The sequence below is a fragment of the Vulpes vulpes genome, chromosome 13 (assembly GCF_048418805.1).
Source record: "Vulpes vulpes isolate BD-2025 chromosome 13, VulVul3, whole genome shotgun sequence".
In the NCBI taxonomy this organism is placed as follows: Eukaryota; Metazoa; Chordata; class Mammalia; order Carnivora; family Canidae; genus Vulpes; species Vulpes vulpes.
The window spans coordinates 151,330,947-151,351,275 of NC_132792.1; the positions used below are offsets into that span (position 1 = coordinate 151,330,947).

The 20,329-nt window shown below is 40.8% G+C and overlaps 1 protein-coding gene across 4 annotated transcripts in view; it reads right to left on the reverse strand.

Moving 5' to 3' along the window:
- The window catches only part of HHAT (hedgehog acyltransferase), a 308,869-nt gene that overhangs the window by 249,983 nt on the left and 38,557 nt on the right, over positions 1–20,329 (reverse strand). For all 4 annotated transcript variants that reach the window (XM_072733345.1, XM_025982284.2, XM_025982283.2 and 1 more), the window contains exon 4: positions 8,873–8,986. In XM_072733345.1, coding sequence (XP_072589446.1) covers positions 8,873–8,986 — 114 coding nt within the window. The remainder of the gene's footprint in view (positions 1–8,872; positions 8,987–20,329) is intronic.

The window sequence follows — 20,329 nt, forward strand, 5'->3', positions numbered from 1 at the left end:
AAGTGTCCCGTGAACACTGGATAAACGAACAAATGTTAGAATAGTGAAGTGGGTAGATATGTGTGATGGGTATGCTTCCCCAAGTCTCTGGACTTTACAAGAAGTTTACACCAAAATTTAGGGCTTTTTAGTCCACTGACATGAAAACCTGCTGTCTCCCAAGGTCTCTACTTGACCCGCTCACCTCCTTATAAACGAAGGCTGCTTTGCTGATGCAGATGGAACGAAGTCCTTTTACATCTCACTGCCTACTGCTTGCTTTCCACTCACAGGGGTCTCTTACAACCCTATTGTGTTGGGGAAAATCTCAACATTCTTACCACTGACAGGGACGGAACATCTGTATTAGAACCTGCTGCCTCTCACCCCAGGGAGGGGCTCGGGGACACTAACCAATTGAACTGGTGTGTTTGCAAGGCTGAAACCAGCACCCCAGAGGAAGAACTGTGGACTCGCCCTCCTTCCCTTCTCAACCTCTTCACTGGGAGTCAGGAGCCAGCCACAGGAACAGCTGGCTGGCAATGCGCCTCTCACTCCATCCTCCTCTCCCACTTCAGCTTGCTCTGTGCTGGGGGCTCCACGCGATAAGAGGATGTGCCTGCGTGGCTCTCTCAGAGCTAATGTCCGAGGGGGGAAAGGGGAGAGGGTAAAAGCCTCAGTGAGGACTCCTGTTGGCAATGATACCAGACTTTGCTGTCTACGAATTTTTTGTACGTCTGCCCAGAAACCACTCAGTGGGGGCATTGTTTGAGAAATAAATAAAAAGCCAATCAATAATCCTTAGACATGGCATAATTGATTACGTACCATATAATCAATTGCAGCTGCTACTGAAAAAAAATATATTTACGTACATCTCCCCAAACAAAGAGGGAAAAATCAAAACCATCCAGTATCCAAACGACCACATTCTAGCCTGCTTCTCCTGGGAGCGAAGGCCCACACAAAGCAAATTTCATCCCTCCTTAAATATGCATTGATGGAGGTGGAGAAGTCTGGTTAGCACATGAGATTCCTATTAGGTGTGTGGTTTCAATAAGACGCTGGCAGGGAACGCTGCTCACCACAGCCTTCCAGAGGTTAGTTTACTCACTTCAGCCAACACCACGGGACCACACTTTTCAGGCCTGTGGCGGATGAGCTCAGCTGCTCAGGGCCCAATGCTAATGATGTGGGCTCTGCTCCTCGGAGGTAGGCTCAAAACTGCTCTGTGGTCAGCAACAGCAGCCGCCCTCAGCCCCCACACCAGGCCAGCCTTCTCAAAAGGTTCACACAGGGGTATTTTTAGTTCCAAGGGCAGAGAACACAATGTCTCAGGTGGTGGCAAGGCCACAGGGGTGTTCAAGAAAGGAGGCAACTGTCTGACCCACCCAACACACAATCCAATCATAACAAACCCACAGCCAAAGCTCAGAGCCCTTACTCAGCCTCCCCTCCCAGGGCACCGGCCTCTGATGCAGTCTCGCCAGAACCCAGAGAGAGCCCTACCCAGAGAAAAGGCGTTTAACCTTGGCCAAGGAGCCCAATGGAAAATTTTATTATTTATCATGGTGAGAGGAGAAGGGAAGGGAAGAGAAAAAAAGAATAGAAAAAGAAAAGCAATCACACTTCTGAACATAACCTGCCGCTCTCTGGGAGGAGGCAGGACCAGCAAAGGAAAAGACGAGATTAGGTAATAGATGGCGATGGGAAGGATCCTTCAGGACTGAAGGGTTGGAACAGCAAGAATAGCTAAGATGCTAACACACTATCCCTGCAGGCCCTGTCTGTCCACAGCTCCTGACATCTCTGAGAATGGGAAAATGGACAACTGCAGCCCAAATCGTCCACCTTCAGTAAGTCCCAAAAACATCCACCATCTGGAACACTTAGTCCAGGTGGTGAAAGCACGAAGCTAATGGGGCCAAAGTTGTGGTTCATACTTACATATCAGGGCCAAACAGACTCAGACAAAGAAAGCACTATGCCCCGGCCACAAGCAGAACCCTGCCCACCAGCTGTCACACAAATCGGGCCTGTGGTTGGGATGAGGGGATGGGAAAGACACACACACAGAGGTGACTCAGTGCAAACTCTGCAAAGAACACCCTCTCTTGACTTTGCAGAAGATGTGCTTTGCAGATATAAAGTCCACCTGTCCACCCATGCCTGGTAATGAGATGCAGGAAGTCCAAGCAGCAAATACTTTTACATCCTTCAAACCACAGCTCAAAAGCACCTCCTCAGAAGCTTTCCCTGACACTCCAAGGTAGATGCGGCCCACTCTGCCTCCCAGGCATCCAACCCACCACTGCGTCAGGTCCAGAATCAAGATCAGTATTTGGTTTCCTCTGTATTCTCACCCAACTTCCTGAGGGGAAGGGATGTGTCTCTCAATCCTTCCCCTTCTCCCCCCTACAATCCAACACAAGCTTGAAAGAGGGTCAGAGAAAGACATGCATGGGAGGAGTGTAGGTGTGGTTGAACAGACAGCCTCTGCCTTCAGGGAGTTTTAGAATCTCAAGACAGTTGCCTCCTTTCTTGAACACGGTAGAGGTAACTGCTCCCAGAAGCACACACACAGACCACAAGCCCAGCACACTGCAAATGCCAGCAGACCACAGCAGCAACCACATTTGGCTTTCATCTTATACAAACATAACCTTGAAAAACATCAGACCCTCACTACTACCCCGAGAAGCAAGCAGTACCGTCCCTACTGCACAAATCACGAACAGGCTCAGAGGTATTAACTAACTTGCTTAAGACTGCATAGTTTGAAAGCGGCAAAGCTGGGATTCACCCAATAGCTCTTAAGCACTCTGAATACTGCCGAAGATCAAAAGAGCATTAACTCAAAGTACCAAGCAAATTAAATGGAGGAACATCTACATCCTAAACTAAATAGATATATGATGCTGGTACATGCAAAATAGGAGCTGAAAACAGAGGAAGTTTGGAAAGGAGGAGGAGCATCCCAGTCAAGAGCAGAGCATCCGGAAAGTTAATCTACATCTGGCATTATCCAAGGGTCCAGATCTGGCATTATCCAAGGGTCCAGATCTCTTAGGCGGTTGGGGGGGCAGGAGGCTGGTTCTTGGAGACAGGAAAATCTCACTCTTTATGCACAAAACACAGGCAAGCTTATATATATAGACAGTATACATGTGGCATTCAAATTTCATGGTAAGGAAGTCACAACTAGGAAAAATCGTATCTAAAAAGGTTCAGGGAAGTAGGGTGACAATGGAGGGGAAAAAGATAGAGAAATACTGATCTGTAGGAAGCAAATAAGAACTAGCAGGAGAGGCAAAGGAGACCAGTCAGACGTGCCCATGTCAGTCCCAATGCACGTGAAAGAGTCACAGGAAGGACAGAAAATGAAAAACTCAGTGCGTATGGGGCACCTTCAGCTTTTCTTCTGCCCCATGTCATTCTACCACATGTTCAGTTACAAATATATCAAAAATCAAACACAGAGAAAGGAACATTTAGAAAGTTTGTAAAGTACAGAGAACAGCAAAATAACACCCCATATACCCGCCACCAGTTAATACAGACAAGCCTCTATCAAGGCTTTAGAGGGTCCTGGGCATAGGTCAATTAGACCTCAATTAAAATAAATAATAAACAAACTGTCAAAGGAAAAAAAGGGGGCCTGCGTCTTCCCCAATTCTATACACTGCCCATCCCAACCAGACATAACTACTCTCCAGATTTTTAATATTTAATATTTCACCTTTGTAAGCATGCATGTGAATGTATCATTTAGTTTTGCACAATTCTGAGATATATTTATATATAGGACTATATCTGATGGATTCTTCTGCAACTTGCCTTATTAGCTCAATGTCATGATCCAAAAAATCATCCAAGTTGACAATTATAGCTATTATTCATTCCTTTCCATGGAATAGATTTAGTATAATTCATCCATTTCCCTACAATGGACCCTTGGATTGCTTCTGGTTCTTCATTATTTTAAGTATCACTGCAATGAGTGTCCTGACTTGTCCCCTGATTGGCAAAAAAAGAGTTTCTCCAGGGAATATGTCAGAATTAGTACTGGTAGCTGTGGGCTATGCACCTCTTTGAGGTAATATATTACAAAGAAGCTGTACCAATACATATGCACAACCTCTCTGTATGAGTTCGGGTAGACGTTACTTGATACAATCAGGATTTTTGTTTTGACTTTGCTACACTGGAAAGTATGAAGTGATATCTTAGAGTTTTAAGATGCATTTGCTTGATTACTAATAAAATTGAAAATCTGTTCTAAGTTTATTGGTCATTTGCTTTTCCTCTTCTGCAAATTCCTTTCCACATCTTGCACCATTTTTCTGCTTGGATGATTTGTCTTTTTCTTAGGAAATTTCTTTACATATTCCAAATACAAATTCTCTGTCAGCTTGCAAACAACCTATTAGTGACTTGCTTCTTCACTTTCTCCTTGTGTCTTTAGATACACTCAAAGATGTACACTAATGTACACTGATGATTACACATGATTATACATTGGTAAGTTTAACTACATTAAAATAAGAACTTATCCATTTTTTTCATGTACAACTAGTACTTTTTATGTCTTGTTTAAGAAATCTTTCTCGATCCTAACATTAGCAGATATTCTACATCACACTTTTTAACATATTTTTTATTTAAGTTCGATTTGCCAACATACAGTATAACACCCAGCGCTCGTCCCGTCAAGTGCCTTCCTCAGTGCCCATCACCCAGTCACCCCATCCCCCCATCCTACATCACTTTCTAAAAATGATAAATTTTCTCATACTGTAAGTTCTTAATCTACTTTGAAAAGGATAAATGTTTGTTTCTTTTTAACACAGCTAAACAATTGCATCAGCACTGTTTACTGAACAATTAGTTCATCTTTTCACACAGATCTGAAATGCTAGTTCTGTCAGCAAACAAGTTCCCATCTATGGACAGGTGTTCTCTAAACTTTATTCTTTTTTATTGGTCTGTTTGTCTATATCAGCGCCAAAACAACAATGTCCTAATTATCGTATCTTTCTAAGTCATTATATCTGGTGGGCATAGCCTCTGATTTTGGCATCAATTTTATACTAGCTTCATAAAATGTGTGTTCCTTCTTTTTATCTTTTCTGAAAAATCCTGGGAAAGATTTAAGTCATTTGTGTCTTAGATGTTTAGCAGAATTGATAAATTACTAGTGTTTTCTTTACAAATAGATTTTTGACTAGTGATTCCATTTCATTTCACAGTCATAGTACAACTTGGTCTTTCTATTTCTTCATGAGTCAGTTTTGATAAGTAGTATTTTCTAGAAATGTGCTTGCTTTGCCAAAGTTTTCAAGGTTTTTGTGTAAAGTAGTGCAAAATTTCCTCTTACTATATTTTTTCATCAGCTTTTCCATACCTAATATTGGTTATTTGTGCACTTTCTTTTCCTTGACCAATCTTGCCATTGATTATTAATTTCTGCTCTTATTTTTATTATTTTCTTCCATCCTTTCTTCTATTCTCTCCCAACTTCTTAAATTGTATGCTTAGCTCATTATGCTTTTTAGCCTTTCTTCTTTTTTAATATGAGTAAGATTATAGCTTCCAATCAAGTATCAGTCTAGCCACACCATACAAGATTTGATATGTAAGAGCTTTTTCATTTATTTCTATTGTCTAATTTCTAGTACGATCTCTTTTTAGATCTACAAATTATTTAAAAGTATGTTCTCTTTAATGTCTAAGTGAATTAGAGTTTTCAGGTCATCTTGTGTTATTGGTTTCCAAACTTAATTGCACTGGGATTAAAAACACTTTAAAAATACTTTGAAATTTATGGTCCATATGTGGTTAATTTAAGATTTTATCTATTTGAGACAGAGAGAGAGGGAGAAAGAAAGAAAGAACATAAGCAGGGGGAGAGGGGCAGATGGAGGGGAAGAGCAAGGAGCAGACTTCCCACTAAGCAGAGAGCCTTGATGCAGGACACGATCCCAGAACCCGAAGGGTCATGACCTGAGCCAAAGGCAGATGCTTAACCAACTGAGCCACCCAGGTGCCCCTATATGTGGTTAATTTTTAGAAATATTCTGTGTTCTTTAAAAGAATATGAATTCTCTAATTGTTATGCAACAGTTGACATGTATTTCTTATATCAAGCTTATTAATTATATTGTTTTTTTCTACATATCAATTAGTCATGAAATTATGTTAAAATCTCTCCCCATAATCATAAATTTATCCATATTTGTGGTACTGATCAACTTTTGCCTTATAGATCTTATAGCAAACAAACTTAGAATTCTAACACCCTCCTAATGAAATTAACTATCATTAAACAATAATCCTCTTCATCATTAATGCTCTTTGCCAGCTACTGATAAAATTGCACCCATACTTGGGTGGACAGGGGAGAAGAGAGTCTTAAATTTGCTTGAAACATCTTTTCCCATCCTTTTACTGTCACTCTTTCCATGTCTCTTCATTTTAAGTAGTTCTTGTTAAGAAACACATCTCACAACTCTGTTTTTGTTTATTTTCCTTTATTTCTGTTTTTTCCTTTTATCTAGTCTAACAATGTTCTTCTGGGGGGTATGACTAGGGATTAGGCCCATTTATAGTGATTGTGATAGATATATTTGCGTTTACCTGCCATTTCTTTTGTGCTTTCTCTTTGTCCTATTTTTTCCATGTTTCACCCTTCCTTTTTAATGACATTTCAGGTTTCTTAAATTTATTTTTTATTCATGAGAGACAGAGATTGAGAGGCAGAGACACAGGCAGAGAGAGAAGCAGACTCCATGAAGGGATCCTGACGTGGGACTCGATCCTGGGACCCCAGGATCAGGCCCTGGGCTGAAGGCGGCACTAAACCGCTGAGCCACCCCGGCTGCCCCTTTAATGACATTTCTAACAGATGAACCTCACCATTTTTTAAGGGGGTAAAAAAAAAAAAGAATAGTATTGTCTTACCACCTCCTACTTCACAGACAATGATGAATTAAAATTCAGTGGTGAGGAGCACCTGGGTGGTTCAGTCGGTTAAGCGACTGCCTTCTGCTCAAGTCATGATCTTAGGGTCCTGAAGCCCCACATCAGGCTTCCCTGCTCAGCACGGAGTCTGCTTCTCCCTCTCCCTCTGCTGCTCCTCCCTGGTGTCTCTCTCTCAAATAAATAAAATCTTTAATAAAATCTTTATATTCCTATATAAATAAAATTCAGTGATGAAAAGCTTTCCTAAAGTTATAAAGCTAATCAGTGAGAAAGCCTAGGACCTAATACACTATCTAGTACTCTTCTGCTACACTGCAGTTGACCCTTACCTATGGCAGTAGTATTAAGATCGGACACATTTCACAGATCCTCAACATATTTCACTTTCCAGTCACAGAAGTAAAAGTGACAGGTATTAAGCCATTCACTTTACAGATGGGAAAACTGAGACCTAGGGGCAGAGTGAGTCATTCACATAAGGGCAGAGAAACTTTGGTTAAACACAAAAATGTTAAATTTCTAGAAAACTTGAACTCTTAAAAAATATATCAAACAGAAATTTGCAGAAGAAACCCATTAATGAGGGTTTGGGTACCTACAAAATCCCTACTAGCATTGGGATACCCCAAACATGTATTATTACTGGGTCTACTCAGAAAGTCCTACAAAATGTTTTAATATACAAAAGATCTGACAGCCTGTAATGATTTTAGTTTTTGCCATTTTGGAAGATAGAGACAACTTTAGTACAAAAAGTAATCAATACCGTATTTAAAACAAAGAAAGTTAATGTGCCATTGGGATATCCTATCTTCCAGAATGAGAAAAGTGAGCTTAAAAAGTACCAATTTTCAAAAAAACAGCTAAAAAATAGCCCAAGTCCGGTGCACATCTCTAACCACCTGGTACCCTCTTTTCTCAGTCTCACATTCCAGTCTCTCTCACTCAGAGGCTCCTGCTGCTTCTGCTTCTTCACATCCAGGAGCCTCTAAGAATCAAACATCTTTTGTACACTGACTTCAAAGTCAGTTTTGGGTTATATCATCTTTACTACATAGATTTCCAAGCACGGACTCGTTTTCTTTTTTTTCACATTAGGAATCTATGGAGTCAAGAAGCATATATCAGAGGACACTGGATAAAGGTTGGCCCCTCTGCTACAGAAAGATCCTCTTGGTAGTATCTCAGATCCCTTGGTAGGTAATCGATCAAGTCCAGAGGCTCTCAATCCTCCTGCATGCAAAAGCACTTCTCATATATCCCCTTTGAAGTAGCCCTCGTTCTCCACTCCTGGCCAGGGCAAGAATAAAAAATACTACTGGAATTCTGATCCATAACAGCTACCATGGCATAAATTACTTGACATTAATATTATTACCATTTAATGATACCATTCACTCTACTTTCTTCAACTCCTATGAGAAATCACAGGTCCTCGACAAGCACTTTTTTTAAGTAAGATCATTTGCTTATGTATAATCTTAACACCATTTGAAGTTAGTTTTATTCTAAAACTTTCATATTCAGTGACTTTAAGATTTTATTTATTTATTCATGAGAGACAGAGAGAGAGAGGCAGAGACACAGGGAGAGAGAGAAGCAGGATCCCCACCAGGAGCCCGATATGGAACCCAATCCCAAGACCTCAGGATCACAACCTAAGCCAAAGGCAGATGCTCAACCGCTGAGCCACCCAGGCACCCCATATTCAATGATTTTAAAAATAACTTGGAGGAAGCAAGTGCAGGATAAGAATGCATGAAACCTTTATCATAAATGTCTTATTGATCATCAGCAAGTCTTTCTCATCTTTTCCAGGCTTCTGAGGCTAATATCCACATCTTCTGATTCCCAGTTCAGGATTCTTTCCTCTCAAAAGAGACTTAAAAGGAAACAAGGCACATAATCATACCTTTCTTGCAAGCACATTGGCCATCTGAGACACAACCACGTGGCCAAACAGAAACCGCACCAGCCGCTGTTTTCCCCATTCCATCCAGAAGCTCCATTCGAAGTCATTTGGGTCCTAAAGAGCCCAAAAGAGGAGTTAATCAGGGGGATTTTTATACATCTTAGGCAGAACAAACACTCCAGTCAATAAAACAACTAGAAAGAAGGCCAATGTGAGTCCAGACTCCATAAAATAGCATTTATACACTTTCAGCCCAAATGCCACCACGGTCCCACCCATCTATGTTCTTCCCTCCAGCTTGTCTGGTCTCACTGCTGTTCTCCAAATAAGTGTCTTGTCAAAGCTGATCCCCCAGGACCCTCCATGGAACAGAACCCATTATTATCCCCCATTCTATAAAAGATGAAATAGAGGCTTAAAGAATTCAATTCTTGTACCCAGTGTCACACAGATAGCACAAGCAATGAATTGAGGTTGTCTCAGGTTAGCCACTCGAACAAGAGAAATGCAAATTGGACGCTAATAAAATTGCTTAAGGTCAATCGTGTTAATTCTTGCTGCCATTTCAAGAAGGAGGATAATTTGATAGAGAAATTAACCAATTCCCCATAGGATTATGATGAAAGAATGAAAGATATACTTCCCCCTTCCCTTCAGGAAGCCCTGTGTCCATTAGCACCCCATGTCTGGACCTATACCAGGCACAGTGTCTCTGTAGCTCCTTGGCAGGGGCAGGTGAAAACTCCTGGCAAGACTGGATGAACAGCTGGGAACTAACACCCAAAAGCCTTGGTTTGGCCTCAGGAGCCCCAGAGAGATCGTGGTGGCCAAGTTGAGTATGGAGGGAACAAACAGTGATTGGCTACTCTAAAATGGGCAATGCAGGGTTGGCCAATGAGCATCTCAGCACCACCATGATAAAGTGGGGATGTGAGATCCTCGGGATTTCCTAGCCACATTGCATGGGTGGGGAAGGAATCCTCTAGTGACTACTGATACTAAACAAATCACCAGTCTCTGCCAATAGAACTTTAATGGGATCTAGAAGGAAATATGATTTTTTTTAATATCTGAGGATTGAGGGGCAATTTCATACCATTACTCATATTATAAAACTTTTTCCATAAAGTAAAATATAGATAGAATTTATCTTGATTCATATCAGACTATGAATACAGAGGTAGGAAACCTAGCAGCCAAGGTTGCAAACTGGTTTTGGTTTAGATCCCAGATCTACCCATGTACTGGTTATGATCTTGAGCGAGATGCTTTACCTTTCCATTCTATCTGCTCATATGATAACATTACTGAGCATCTAGGGGTTTGTGAGGGCTTTTAGTTGGTTGTTTTTTAAAAATTGATTTATTGGACACAGAGAAAGAGAGAGTGCGTGGGGGTGAGGGAGCAGGAGAGAGAATCTCAAGCTTGCTCCATGAGATCATAACCTGAGCCAAAGTTGAGAGTTGAATGCTTAACTGCTTAATTGACTGAGTCACCCAGGCACTCCAGGGTTTGTAAAGTTTAAATGAAAACATTTATACCAAAAGCTTATTTTTTTTAATATTTTATTTATTTATTCATGAGAGACACAGAGAGAGGTAGGCAGACACACAGGCAGAGGGAGAAACAGGCTCCACGCCGGGAGCCTGATGTGGGACTCGATCCCGGGACCGTGGGATCACGCCCTGAGCTGAAGGCAGATGCTCAACCGCTGAGCCACCCAGGCATCCCACATTTATACCAAAAGTTTAAAAAAGCACCTGGCATGCTGCACTCACTACAAATTATCACTCGCCACTAACTGCTAGTCTCAGTACTTCCTATCCTTTGTTAACCAGCCAGATTGTGTCATGCTTTACATTGTAGTACTTGTTAAAACTTTGGTTCCATTTTCCAAATAAATATGGTATTGTACATTATCAAATAACACATGTTCTCCACATTCAAGATTCCAATACACACACAATCTGCTCATAGAGCCCTCATTCCCATAAAAATCATGGATCTGATCCAGTTCCTTCTATTCAAAAATGATGACATCAGAGCCCAGGACATGCCCACGCCACATAGCCAGGCAGCAGCAGAGTGGAGAACTCAAACCTTTAACCTGGCTCTTGACCCTGGTCTAAAGCTTGTTTCTCCATCTCAAAAATTTCAAACTAGTGGAGAATAAATTAACTGAATAAAGGCAAACAAGGGGGCACCCAGGTGGCTCAGTCAGTTAAGCATCTGACTTCGGCTCAGGTCATGATCCCAAGGTCCTGGGATTGAACTCTACATCAGGCTCCCTGCTCAGCGGAGAGCCTGCTTCTCCCTCTCCCCACTCATGGTCTCTCTTGCTATCTCTCTAATAAGTAAATAACAAATAAATAAAACCGTAAAAAAGTGGGGGGGGGGGCAAACACGCTCAGAGGTCTTCTGATGATGTCAATGCTAAGAAAATGCCATTTTTGTAACAAAGATAAAGGTAAAAAGACACTAAAAGCCAAGCCTGAATTTTTTTTAATTCCCCCTCAAAAATATCTCAACATTTTACCTTTTTATTTTTTTTTAAGATTTTATTTATTTATTCATGAGAGACACAGAGAGAGAGAGAGGCAGAGACACAGGCAGAGGGAGAAGCAGGCTCCATGCAGGGAGCCCCAATGTGAGACTCGATCCTGGGACTCCAGAATCATGCCCTGGGCCAAAGGCAGGCGCTAATCCACTGAGCCACCCAGGGATCCCCAGAGCCACCCAGGGATCCCCCATTTTACCTTTTTAAATATAAAAAATGTTCTTAAACACTAAGAATTACACTTAAAATTCACAATCCCAGGGATACCTGGGTGGCTCAGTGGTTGAGCATCTGCCTTTGGCTCAGGGCATGATCCGGGGATCTAGGATCGAGTCCCACATCGTGCTCCCTGCCGGGAGCCTGCTTCTCTCTCTGCCTGTGTCTCTGCCTCTCTGTGTGTCTCCCATGAATAAATAAATAAATCTTAAAAAAATTTTTCACAACCCCAAGCTTACCTATGCTTCAAAACTTTTCCCACTTTATTTTTATTTTAGCAGGAAAATGATATAAAATATAAGAAACTAAAAAGACCCTGATGTTCCACCAAAAGGCCCAGGACTGAAAACCCTGTGCTGGTAAAACCCCATCAACAAAAATTACACAGTCTTTCATCATTAATTCCTTTTCAGAAAAGATCCATTTAAAGGAAATAAAAACATTTCTCTCATGTCTGTCTGTCCTCCATTTAAAATATTTACCTACAGGAAAGAACCGGACAGAAAGGCTGAGCCAGTGAACAGAACAAGATGGCCAATAACTAGCGGTTAATGATTCGGGTAAGAAAAATGTTGACTCGTCTGCTTTTATAGGCAAAAACTTTTCAGACACTGAATTCAATCACACAATTCAAGGCAAATGTTAGGGCCTCAAATCAAGAACAAATTTTTTCAGATTCTGTTCCTTCCCCATTTCCTTTCTGAACCATGCAATTCTTAGTCAATTAGAAAACTATTCTTCAGTTCTTGAAGTGAATCAGACATCTACTGGGGATACATTTTAGCCAGACAGAACCAGGAAGGCTCCTCCGCAGAGAAAGGGGAGACTGAGCTCCAAGGGACAGTCATCCACATGCCATCTTCTGTGTCTGAGCTCCTCAGCCTTCAGAGTGCACACAAATCATCCATAGATCTTGCTAAAATGCAGATTCTGGCCCAGATTTTCATCTCTGGGATGGGGCCTGGAATTCTAGATGCCTAACAAGCTCCCAGGTGATGACAACTGCTGGCCTAGGGGCCACGTGGAGAGTAGCAAAGCCCTATCACTGATTAGGCCTCCCTACAGCTGAATATCCATCAGCCCAGAGGATGCTTAACAGCTCACCCCACCTCATACGATTCCCAGGCAGGGACACACTAAAGTGCACCACCTAATATTCACAAACTGAACAGCCATCATCCTGCTCACTACGGAAAGCTCTAAGCACCTATATTCAAGAATTTTAACTTTTTTAAGATTTTTATTTACTTATTTATTTGACAGAGAGAGAGCGAGAGAGAGCGCATGCAAGTAGGCAGAGCTGTAGGCAGAGGGAGAAAAGCAGGCTCCCTGCTCAGCAGGGAGCCCAACGCAGGGCTCGATCCAGGGACTCTGGGATCATGACTTGAACTGCAGGCAGATGCTTAACTTACTGAGCCACCCAGGTGCCCCTCAAGAACTGCTTAAATGAGTTAAGTTAATATGCACAGTTATTCATTCTGATGCTTTTAATCTGCAACCAGGCAAAACCGAGAAGTCTAAAGCACATGATAGTTCAAAAGAAAGGGCCTGGACTTGGTATTCTTAACTGCCTCTTTCCCCAAATAAAGAGCAGAGTTCTGTTCCAGGCAGTGTGGGAAACCCTACAAGTATTCCTCATCCTGGAGGACTCACAACACCAACCCCCCACTTCAAGGCACTTAAAATCTACTGCAATGCAAGAGAGGTCACAGTGATGTAATTCAGCCTCATGTAAAGTGAGACCTCTCCTTCTCATATAAATCACTAATATTCTGGGTATGTGTTTTCTAATGATAACCTCCCAACAACCCCTCTAGTCGTTTTGTTGTTGTTGTTGTTTTGTTTTAAACTCTGTGTGATAGATGAGTTAACTGGAGATTGAAATAGCCAAATTATTTGCTCAAAACTCATAGGGGAGAGAGTAGGATCTCAAACACAGGCCTACCTATTCCAAGAAGGATGTCCTCAGAGAGGCTAAACATCATGCCCCAGGACCAACGTCCAATATATAACAAAGCCTGATTTTAAAGCTCCAGGTCCTAGTGTGCAAAGTCCGTATTTCATCTGGTAAATACATATAAGAATAGTTAAGATGATCAATTTTAAGGTACATCCCAGTTGCATTAGGTCCATTTATAATGTTATACAGCCATAACCACAATCCATTTCCAGAATTTTCAGCTAGAATATTCAACTGCTTGACTCAATAACATTAAATCTGACATTATTTCTACACTTCTCTGGAGCCCGGGAGGGAGGATAGGTGGAGAATCCCATAGAATGATAGTAATTACTATGTATATATTCGTACTATGGATATATTTGATAATACATAAACAATAAACTATTTTACTGATAGCCCTGGAAACACAAAGCCAAGAGTTTTTAAGTTGCATACTCTGAAACAGACAGATGCTTATAGATAAAATCTGAAAGAGCTCACCTGCTCAAGATCCCCCAAACCCAGTCAAAAGGAAGAAGAAAGATTCTAGGAACTGGACTGAAAAGGAATGAATCCATGTTTAACAAAATGGAAACATGAACATTCAGAAAAGCTGCAACATCTAAAATGCTATGGGAGGGGTACAGTGGTGCAGTGGGCTAAGCATCCAACTCTTGGTTTCAGCTCAGGTCATGATCTCAGGGTGCTGATCTCAGGGTCATGAGATGGATGGAGCCCAACATCGGGCTCTGCACTCAGTGCAGAGTCCACTTAGAGTTTCCCTCTCCCTCTACCCCTCCCCACCATGCTTGCTCACTCTCTCTCAAATAAAATGAAATAAGGTAAAATAAAGTAAAATGCCATGGGAAAGCAATCATCCTAACCTTCTTCGCAAAATAAAGTATTGGCTATGTATGGCAGATTCTCCCACTGGCTCAGTCAACACTCTCCCAACTCTTCTAACATGACTTCCAAAACATCAGAGGTCAGAAGGCAAAAAACTACATTTCCCAAAATTCCCCTGCAGCTGGCAAGCACATCTGCATGTGCCCCAGCTTCTGATGAACAAATACAAAATGACTCTGAAGGTGTTAGAACATAAAGATGCACAGGCCGTGAGACTCTTCTGGTAAGAACAGCGGTAGAGGCCCTAGTTTGACAGCAGCAGCAGCAGCAGTGGAGACTCCAGGGTCCAGTCAGTCCAGAGGGGCAGCAGCTACCCCATGTGGCAGTGTGGCTAGCACCCCACAGCACTATCTGGTCAAGCTGGGACCTGTGCAGCAGCCACAGTTTTGCTCTAGAAATTGCTCCCGGGAGTTCACTTCGTGCCTATCCCTACAGTCCTTTTGACTATTCTAAAATCTCCATACATCCCTGCAATAAATTTCTTAAGTTGACTAGTGTGGCTTCTATTGTCTGCAATGGAATCTTGATCGACATGATATCGACACAGAGAATTTTTCTTCTGATTGCAGTCCAGCCTCAGCTGTATAGCAGAACCCACTACAAAAATAATTCACTTTGAAGAATACTATCCTGAAAAAGTCTATTCTGTGAAGGAAAATAAAATGAAGCAAAACACCAGCTAGGTCGGTCCAAGGAGATTCTAGAACTGGATAATGAAGGCAGTGAATGTCACATTCACAAATGCATCAATTTATAACATTTCAAAACCAAACAGAAAATAATCTACCTTACCAACCAACCTGTATTTTTCATCACATAACTTTTTTCCTCAGATAAACAGCATAGAGTTGAATATACTGTATATTACTGTTTTCCTTACCGTCATATCCAGCATTTTGCAAAAAAAAAAAGGCATAACAGACATACTAGACACTTCTATATATCTATTTCCTAAACAGCATCACATTTATATTATTTACTTCAAAACCATACCTAAGTCCTCATCACATTGAGCAAAAATTATCTTTGAGCAGAGAAAATCTTTGTAAGGTCCTTGAATCCGGAAATGTTTCCCTGCATGTTCAAAGGCAGCAAGCTCACCTTAATGGCCTATAAATCTCCAAAGGAGAAAGAAGAGAGAGAGAGAGAGAGAGAGAGAGAGAGAGAGAGAGAGAGAGAGAGAACACTCATTTGTAAGGGCTCTATACAGGAGAAACACTGCTCTCTGGATGAACTCATGCTAATGATTCATTCAGCAATTGTTGAAATAGTTTTATCTTTCAACCGATGCTTTGCTCTAAAATAATTTGAACTAAATTATTTTATTGCTCACAGTTTCCAGAGACAACACTCTTCCACCAATCAACATTGCTTCAAAGATAAAATGTTTTTGGGGTGCCTGGCTGGTTTAGTTGGTAGAGCATCCAACTCTTGATCTCAGGGTCATGAGCTCAAGCCCTATGTTGGGTGTGGAGCCTACTTATAAAAAAATGATAAAATTCTTCACTAACACAACTTTTCTATAAATAATAAAGTCTCTGCTCACATGTCTTTGCCAGCCTGCACAGGTAAAGAAGATGCTCATAAGGGTGGGAATGCCATCAATAGGGCTAGCACAAGTGTTCTACTGTATATCATTCCTAGTCTCTTAACTGACCCTCATGATCTAAGCCTCACAAATCCATCCAGGGAAGTGCTCCACGGGAGAAAAGAGAAAGCCTCTCAAGATTACTTAATTAAATCAAGAAGACCTAAATTCTTTGAATCCCTTCAACCCAACTAACAACCTAAATGCAGCAGCATTCTCTGGCTAACTCTCTACCTACTTACTTCCTAGAATTTGCTCCAGATTATTCAAGATTTATGCTTATACTTGATCAAACTTGTATAGATTCTGTCTCCCTTCCTTGTCTATTCTACATTTCTCCTTTTCTTCCTGAAGTTAACAAAGAGAATCAAGTTTTTAAAAAATATATATTACATTCTAGTATGAAGCCAAAGGCACAAAAACCACATTCTATTCCCCACACCTCTCAAATTTGAAAAATACTATTATTTTCCATGAAGTACGTGGAGAAATGAGTTGTAAACAAGTAGTAAGGCTGATAAATAAGTTAGGAATCACAACAAAAAAAGTAATAGAACAGGATGGCTAGACAGCAAATTATTTACATAAGATTTCCCAGCTACAAGCTCTGCTAATAAATCATGCATCCCACTGGTGTCACTACTCCCAAATACCAAAAAGACCAAGCGTGTCACAGTAACATGAAAGAAAACAATGATCCTCCACAACTCTGGGGGCCTTCGCCCCTAACATGGCCCTCCCATTCAGAAAATGTGCTTTCTGCTTAGGAAGTCTGCACACATTCAAGAAAACTTATACACAACATCTCTGCAGTGGCCAAGCACTAGCAAACTGAAACTCTGGGTGGAATCCCCAAACATCAAAGGTCTCCAGGGCAGAAGGCAGAGTAAGAAAGATATGAGTGATAAAAGAGAGAAAAAAGAAAAACAGGCATTTTTGTCATCTATCCAGGGGGACAAGAGGGGAAGTCTTCATAACCCCAGATACCATTTCTCCCCTTGAATTGTGCACCCTGCATGAAAGGTCAGGAAAGCGGACAGAGTATGTGAAGTATTCTCGCCCACACCTTTTCCTTCTGTCGCCTTTGCTCATCAGCCGCCCAAGCTCTCAAAGAGAGACCTCCCTGTGAAACAGAAAATACCATATTGGTCTATGCCCCCAGTGCCTGCACAGAGCTCCTAAAACCCTTATAATTTCTTGTGATAAGAACATTGCAGGGGGTAGGGGGGGAAGAACATTGGGAGAATTTTTTGTTCCAATACTTGGTCTTTGAGTCTGGTTTCTAACACAGGGCTCCTAATTCTATCATCTGGGTTGAGAGGAGCATCTTTTGTTGTAATAAGGTGACTCTTGGTGGGCTCCTGGATGAGGGCCACTCACCAGAAAGACCAAGTCAGGATTAGAAGCTGAGAATTTTCTGCCCACCCTGCCATTCTCCAGAGAGGGGAGATGGGCTGGAAATCAAGTGAATGATCATGCCTATGTGAGGAAGCCTCCATAAAAATTCCAAAAGTACCAGTTTTGCAAAACTTTTGGGTTGGTGAACTCATGGTGGTGCTGGGAGAGGGGTGCTCCTGGAAAGGGCATGGAAGCCCCATACATCCCCCCTTCCCACAGCCCTTGCCTGTGCACTTCTTCCATCTGGATGTTCATGTGTATCTTTTACAATACCCTTCTATAATAAACTCATTCCTCCCTAACCCTCCCATGAAGAATAGCTAAAAACCCTGGATGTCAATATAGAATAAACATAAGAAGACTCTGAAAGATGGAAATAAGAAAATAACCTAACTAGGAAACTCAGGATTTGAGGAATGACATAAACAAAATAACTCACAGACGGGCTTCATAGTGGAGGTTGAGGACATGGGAAAGAATAATCAAACCTAAAGATAGGTCAATAGAAATTATACATTCTGAATAACAGAGAAACATAGGCTGAGAAAATAAACAGAGCCTCAGGGACCTGTGGTACAATTATAAAAGATATAACTTTCATGGCGCTGAAATCCTAGAAGGAAAGCACGGAAAAAAACGTGGGGCTAAAAAAAAATAAAAATAAGAAATAAAAACTTAAAAGAAGTAATGACTACACATTGAACAAATTTGGCAAAAAGTATAATAAGCCTACAGATTCAAGATGCTGAATGAACCCCAATTAAATTAAATACATCAATTAAAAGACAATGGCAGAATGAATTTTTAGGAAATAATCCATATCAATGCTATCTGTAAAAAAGTTCACTTCAAATGTAACAATATAGGTAGGCTGAAAGTAAAAGGTAACGGATACACTATACAAAAGAAGCAATAGTCACTATATTAATATCACATCAAGTGAACTTTGGTGAAAGAAACTCACCAAAATCGTTAAATAATCATAAAAAGGTCAACCCAACAAGTAAATATAACAGCTCTAAATGTGTATGTACCAAACAACAGAGCTGTAAAATCCAGGAAAAACTGACAGAAAAGGAGAAACAGACAAATCCACAATTATAGTTGAAGACATCAGTACCCCTCTCTCAACAGTTAATAAAACCACTAGACAAGTAAGAAAGGTGGTAGGTAAGAAAGCTTACCACCAACCCACAGGATCTAATTAACATTTATAGAACATTCCATCCAACAGCACCAGAACACACATTCTTTTTAAGAACCCATGGAACATTCACTAAGATAGACTATATTCTGGGTCATAGAACAAATCAACAAATTTTATTTATTATTTTTAAAAATTTAGTTATTTATTTACTCATTAGAGACAGACAGACAGACAGAGAGAGAGAGAGAGAGGCAGAGACACAGGCAGAGGGAGAAGCAGGCCCCATGCAGGGAGTCCAACATGGGACCCGATCCCAGGTCTCCAGGATCACACTCTGGGCTGAAGGCAGCGCTAAACCGCTGAGCCACCTGGTTCAGGGCTGCCCCCAGGCACCCGATTGGGCTGCCCCAAAATCAACAAATTTTAAAGAATTTCATCATACAGAGTGTATTCTCTGACACAATGGAATCAACCCAGAAATTACTACCAGAAAGATAACAGGAAAATCTCCAAATACCTAGAAATTAGTATCAGAAAGATAACAGGAAAATCCCCAAACACCTAGAATTTAAGCAACATACTTCTAAATAACCCATGAGTCAAACAGGAAGTATTGAGGGGAATAAAAAAACAGAACCGAATAAAAATGAAAGTACAATTATCAAAATATGTAGGATGCAGCTAATGCAGTGCTGAAAAAACACTTATAACACCACATATTTATATTAGAGTCAAAGTCTCAAAACTCTAAGCCACCATCTCAAGAAACTAGAAAATAAGCAAAATAAACTCAGAGCAAGTAGGAAGAAGGGAATATAGATAAACAGAAAAATAGAGAAAAATCAGTGGAACAAAAAGCTGGTTCTTTGTAAAAATCAAGTTCACAAATCTCTAGCAAATGGACAAAGATTAAAAGAGAAGACAGCACAAAATATAGATATAAGGAATGAAACAGGATATTTACCAAGCTCCATAGACATTGAGGCTAAAAAGGGATACCATGAACAGCTCTCTCTATACATAAACTTGACAACTTAGATAAAATGGACTAATTCCTTGAAAAACACAAACTACCAAAACTCATCCACTACAAAATACACAATTTTGTATTTTAAAATAATAATGTATTTTTTAAAAAATAATTTTAACCACCAAAAAATAAAATAAATTCATAGCTTAAAACTCCCTAAAAATGGGATCCTTGGGTGGCGCAGCGGTTTGGCGCCTGCCTTTGGCCCAGGGCGCGATCCTGAAGACCCGGGATCGAATCCCACATCGGGCTCCCGGTGCATGGAGCCTGCTTCTCCCTCTGCCTGTGTCTCTGCCTCTCTCTCTCTCTCTCTCTCTCTCTCTCTGTGACTATCATAAATAAATAAAAATTTTTTTAAAAACTCCCTAAAAATAAATCTCCAGTCCCAAGTGGTTTCACTGAAGAATTCTATTAGACATCTAAAGATGTTCTCTTTGAGAAGAGGTAAATACTAACTCATTGTATAAGTCTAGCAATAAAGACATAATATCTAAAGTTAAAAATACAAGACTGCATATAACTGCTCAAAATCAGTACCAAAAAAAGAGGGAGAGAAAGAACTACAGTTCACTATGCCTTATGAACAGACACAAAAATTGCCAACAGAATATCAACAAATGGACTCCAGCAGTGTGAGAAAAAATTATACACCACAACCATATGAGTTTATCCC